The following is a 5,709-nucleotide window of genomic DNA, read 5'->3' as shown; positions in this document are numbered from 1 at the left end:
TTCAGAAAAGTTGTGCATTAAAACGGCAACATTTTAGAAACAATGTCCGTTTACACAGAAACGGTAGAAATGCTGAAAACAATAGCAGTTTTCATGTTGGGCCTATAGTGCGTGCTGTTGGTTGTTTTTGTAATGAAGCAGCACAAGCAGATGAGATCATTTTAGGCCATAATAAAAACACATATTGACATACCACGATATTATTTTGTTATATAACTAAACGTATTATCCACATAATAAATAAACAAAACAATATATTATGTCTGAAATTACTTTTGCGTCACAGTGCAGATTTTATGGAACTGTATTTTTTGCCCCTTAATCCGAGTATTGAAGATCAAGTTTTATTTGTCTGGGAATGCTGCCAGTAATATACGCTGTTATTCTCAGGTCAAATAAACCTGTCGGAGTTGTATAAAAAGACAGGGAAGAAAAAAATCTCTCCAGCGAGTCATCTTTAGATTTACAGTGGTTAAGACTGCCATCCTGCGGCTGAATCAAGAAATTACACCGCAATTTCGGACTCCAGACTTATTTACAAAACAAACAGCGTCTGTCGCAATGTTCTTTTCTATCTTACTTTTGTGCATCAGAAACAATGCAATATCCAGCCATCAATCTATCTTTCTAAAGCATTTAAATTAGTTATTGTTTCAATAGTATCCACTTCATTTTGGTGTAGAGTTTATCATTCTTGCCTCGGAGTAAGAGGAATTCTGGCTTTATGGGCCCTTCTATGTCAAAGTGCATAGCCCTTACTGTGTGTAAGCGTTTTCTCCAAATCCCCACTGTCACAAAAGGCCTTTGAAGTCACTCTTGCATCACACACACTTTTGTGAGTGTGTGTCATTGTCTTGCTCTCTGCTGACTTCCAGGGTCTATCCTGCCTTCATCCACTGGCCATAATTTGTAGAAAACAGATGGATGGATACATGGATGGATTTTTTTCGCTGTTGTTATTATTACTCCCAGTAACATTTTTTCTGAGAGTGGAACTAATTGTGCCAGTATATATAAGCTTACAGTACTATTTGCAGTCGAAAATGTCTTTGTATTACATTTAATTACATTTTCTATATAATGTCCTTTTCAAAAACTATTTTCAGAAAGTAAATTATTACATAGAATTTTTGTGAAGGTTATGTCAGGTTAGTTTTTTGATGTGGCTAAATAAAGAGGAATTGACAAAGTGACCAGTATGATCAGATGCTCCTCTTTTCAGTAGTTAAGCTGTTTGCTGGTTGAAGACACAGGGAACATGATATGTGTAATGTAGACAAACTGGACAGTTGGAACTGCAAATTGATTTCAAATAGAAATTTATTTTCTCACTGAATATGGATCATCATGATCTGCAACTCAAGGGAGTTTTTCTCCAGTTTCAGTAAAAGCATTTCAGCCTCAGTATTTATCAGGAAGACCTGCTGGCCTGAAATGATTGGGATCGTTTCCATCTCTCCCCCAACGGTTTGCACGCTGATCAGCTTCACTGTCCTCTGCACCACGACCGGAGCTCCCTTGAACCATCTCTCTGGCATTACTGAAATGAAAAACACAGATCATAAACGAGAACATTTCCAAACCAAAACGAGACATGCAGTGGAAAACGCTCCAAATAAGACACCAGCTGAATTAGGTATGGCTAAATAAAAATTTAAAAAACAAGGAATTGAATGAATGTGTATGAAACAATATAAAACTCCTTAGCAAGGTGCTGTCCTAAAGAAAAGTGAGATGTACAAAGCTGTATTAGGTTATGCAGCAATGCAGATCATAGAGATCATTCCTTCAATTGTAAATGTCATGCACTTTCACTTTCACTGTGTGTTTAATACTCCTTGTGACTCACCTGATCCATTCAGCAGCAAGCCTGCCGCCAGCTCCTCTCTGCGCAGCGTCAAAGTTTCCTCTGGCATGAAAGTATTTGTCTGAGTTTTTCCAGTTGGCGTCTTTCATGTCACTGTAAGCCCGCCACATGTCCCGAGCCCCTAATCAGAAGGATAACACACCGGACGTTGTTATATAATCAGAATATTCAGAAAAATCAATATGCAGTTTCTGTCATCCCATGCATACACATTACATTCAAACTTTTAATTTGTTTCAAACCTTGACCAAATTCAGCTGGAAAGTTGTACCACTGAGCATTGGCTTGAACAATTAGGATCAGAACGATTCCGGCCAGAAGCATCTTCATGGTTACGGATGTCTAAACAAACAACAACATGAATACAATTCAAATTTAAGAATTGTTGAAATATCTCTGTAAAGTTTAGTTTCTTTTTTACTTACTTTGCAGTCTCTGCTGAGCTTCGAGGAAGTCTGGACAGATCTCTGAATAACTTACCCACTTGGGCTCCTTATATTCTGCTCTGAAACAAGGCAGATTGTTTAGGATTTCACAATCTTGGAAGGTTCTGGTCCATGTGATCCATGTGAAATATGAGATAAACACATCAAGGAAAGTCCCAATTTGTTCAATAGTAGGTATTCATCACCTCTCTTTCATTTACTTTTACTTTTATTTTCCTCTTTTTTTTTTTTCTATTTCCATATATCAAAGCTGCTTGCCAAAATAAGATTTGAACTTTCACAGAATATGATAATATGAACATACAAGAATGAATTTCAAAAGAAAATCTACTTATTTTTTTGACAACAGCATCCATTTACATAAACTATGGTTTGTTTTTTATGAGTTAATGGCTAAAACATGAAAAAAAGATGAAAGCAAAACACAGTATGTGCACTGTAATGTGCAATTGCTTCTTCTATTTTGAAAGCGTAACTTAGAAGAATATAGTGATGTCATTTAGAAAGCATATTATACCACATTGCCTTCCAGTGATTCTGTGAGGGAAAAAAAAGCAGCATGCAAATATAACCTATAACCGGTGCGGATGCAGGACACAGTTGTCATGTACATGGAAATGAGTCCTGTCTGCCTCTGTGATTCAAGTCATTCATATTGGTGAAAGATGAAGCGTTGTCTCAACATGTTCGAGTGCGCTCTCTAAAGGGATTTTTTTTTTTTTACATTTTGGTGTTTGACAGCATTCATTCCTCAATTCTGTCTTGTCCAGCTCCAAGACATTAGCCATTGGGGAGGGATAACTGATGGTAAGTGATGTTCAATAAACATTGAGCAACAAGATCAATATTAGCTCCATCTGGTTTTTAGTTTTCAACCTTTGCCCCCAAAATCCTGTAAATGCCAGTCATAGTGAACTTGATGTGAACAGCTCTGTGTCTTCTGCTTGGCAGTGACCGTTGGATTCTTGGCTTCCTCGCCCACCAAAACCTCATCCACAGGCACATGCATGACCTTTTCATTTTCCTCCTGTGAAAATTAAGCTTTTTTTTGTAGTAATTATCCCACTTTAATTTACACCTTGTAATATTTCACAGAGATTTCATTGGCCTGGTTATTGTCCTGATATTCAGTATGAGTTGTGGGTCCACAGACACAGACGATCTGTTTGTAATGGCAGTGTCAGTTCAGTTTGCTTCATGTGGACTCGAATCGGGTTTGAAAACCATCTGAGAGATAAATCATTTGACTGATATTTTGAGGGTTCAGATTTCTGATTCCAGGCAGTTGTTGGTGCAGATGGAGTTCGAAAATGATCATTTCACTTGTGCGTGCGTAACATGCATAATGCTGTCAGTATATTCCTGAACTGCCATTTATTGTTACAGGAGTATTGTTGATTGTGAGAAAATGAAACTAAAACTAAGCCTGAAGTCAGGGTGCTCATTGACCTACTTTTAGAAATTATATAACATGCTACAGACTGAGCAAGTTTTTTGGGTTTTTTTTTTTACGAGATTATTCATCACAAAAAACCCCTAAGGACAAAATCATGGCTCAACTTGTGCTGATTAATGTGTTGTTTTAAGTTTTTAAAAGGCACTGCAGCAAGCAGATACATATTTGCTGAAAAAGTGTGAGGAAAAGTGGAGGAGTGGAGGTGAGGAAGAGAAGTGACACTGTCAGAAGTTTTCAGTAAGAGAGGCTGTTGGTGTATGTCTGATACACAAAGGAAGAGGTTTGTTCCAGAAATAAATACCCAGCATGCTTGGGGAATAAATATATTGCCGTAAAGAAGAGACTAAACCAGAAGACGGTCTGCTTTATGCAGGTGCACAAAAATCACACAAGATGTCAGAGGTGCTATCACAGGAGAGGTGTAAGACAGGAATCTGAGCGATAGAACAAAAGAATAAAGAGGTGTAACAGAGATTCAACACATCACCGCACTGGGTATTCCAAGATAAGGCACTCTTATATGTGAAATAAGATAGAATAAGGATTTCTTTCCCTAAAATATCCCTTCACTGTTTGTCAAAGCGTTGTCTGCTTACTACATCCAAGATCAGGACAAATATGTTTGCGCTTCTCCTGTCAAGAGATGGATTCATGCATGGATGATGACCCAGAGTTGTGTCATCCTTTCCAGCTGTATTTTCTGTTCAATATAGACTATAATTTGAAGCAGTGTGCAATTTCCTAAATCTTGTTAAGGTTTAAGACAGAGTTAATGGGTTATTGATAAATCCAATCACGACCATGTGTAGAATGATCTCAAAGCAAAATGTGCTATTGCACATAATACAGTTTCTGCATTGAAGGGTGTAAAAAAATAAAAAAAATAAAAATCAAAGTGATATAAATGCATCAATGGAAAAACAACAGAAACCACAGAAAAATAATGGCTCCTTCTCAAATGGGCGTCTGTTAGTTACAGGACAAAAACTACCCAAGAAAAGCGGGGTTTGAAATGTGATATTATGCCTATTAACTCGAAGATCATGGTTTCAGATTGAGAGAAAAATATTGTATGGTGATAGACTTCCTGAGAAATTTGTCATTAAAAATGAAAAGTGGACAGCTGTTTGTTTGTCTATTGGGATCCTTAAATACCAGCCTATTTCATGATTTTATTTTGTCTTCATTACATTTGTATTTGAGTGAGTTCCAAAAATATGTTTCTAATGAAGAATTGTTTGAATAACGTTCAAATCTCAACTTCCTCGTGTCGTTCACATGTCGATAAGCACCACGAGATGGCGCCAGTGAGCCACGATCCACGCTCAGATCGGAGCGAACGTGAACGGAGAATAAATGCGCCTTATCGACCCGGATGGGCCTATTGGCGGCAATGGTATGATGATAGTACTAATGAGAGCGCACAGACTGTTCATGACACTGCCAATAACGAAAAGCTGAACTTGGGTTCAGTGTGCTTGAGGAAGAGGTCAAATGTGGGCTACAACTTCTGCATGTTGTGCGTAAAATAAATACAAAAAAAAAAAAAAAAAAAAAGCATCCATATGCATCATTGATTTTGAGTATGATCGGGACTAACTAAAAAAAAAAAAAAAACACAAAACGATTTCTGGAACAAATTGCATAGTAACAGAAACGACTATTTATGTTTTCTAAAATTACCCCCATTGCCAGTCAGTGTAAGAGCAACAAGCATGAAGGAGCAGCACTTGACCATTTCCCCCCCTTGCAAATAGAGACAATTGGGAGGGTAAAAACACGCGCTGAAGGCACATTTCCTATGATGATTTCGGATTTTACTGCCGTCACGAGTTGCTCTCTCTCTCTCGCTGTACTTCAAATCGAAAATCGAGATGAAGCCCTCAGATTGAAACGGTCACAACAGCACCGGGGGCGCACGGATCCCTCGCCTCGGCTCC

The 5,709-nt window shown here is 37.9% G+C and overlaps 1 protein-coding gene across 1 annotated transcript; it reads right to left on the bottom strand.

The window, feature by feature from the left end:
* Positions 1–1,369: 1,369 nt before the first annotated feature.
* On the bottom strand, positions 1,370–2,362 carry saa (serum amyloid A). Its single transcript, XM_080514778.1, has 4 exons — positions 2,293–2,362; positions 2,110–2,209; positions 1,850–1,988; positions 1,370–1,540 (listed from the first exon to the last, which is right to left on the bottom strand). The coding sequence occupies exons 2-4, from the start codon at positions 2,195–2,197 to the stop codon at positions 1,402–1,404; spliced, it is 366 nt and encodes a 121-aa protein (XP_080370904.1). The 5' UTR covers positions 2,198–2,209; positions 2,293–2,362; the 3' UTR covers positions 1,370–1,401.
* Between the last annotated feature and the right edge of the window lie 3,347 nt (positions 2,363–5,709).

This window comes from Blennius ocellaris (genome assembly GCF_963422515.1).
Source record: "Blennius ocellaris genome assembly, chromosome: 1".
NCBI classification, from domain to species: domain Eukaryota; kingdom Metazoa; phylum Chordata; class Actinopteri; order Blenniiformes; family Blenniidae; genus Blennius; species Blennius ocellaris.
Note: the sequence above shows the minus strand (reverse complement) of the source record. Positions and strands in the feature narration are given on the sequence as shown.

What these genes read in the sequence shown, in the direction of transcription:
- saa (XM_080514778.1), bottom strand. Translation starts at nt 2,197, where the DNA reads ATGAAGATGCTTCTGGCCGGAATCGTTCTGATCCTAATTGTTCAAGCC. An exon ending in TCCAGCTGAATTTGGTCAAG is followed by an intron (nt 1,989 to 2,109) that starts GTTTGAAACAAA and finishes CCTTCTGATTAG; the next exon opens with GGGCTCGGGACATGTGGCGG. An exon ending in CTTGCTGCTGAATGGATCAG is followed by an intron (nt 1,541 to 1,849) that starts GTGAGTCACAAG and finishes TTTTCATTTCAG; the next exon opens with TAATGCCAGAGAGATGGTTC.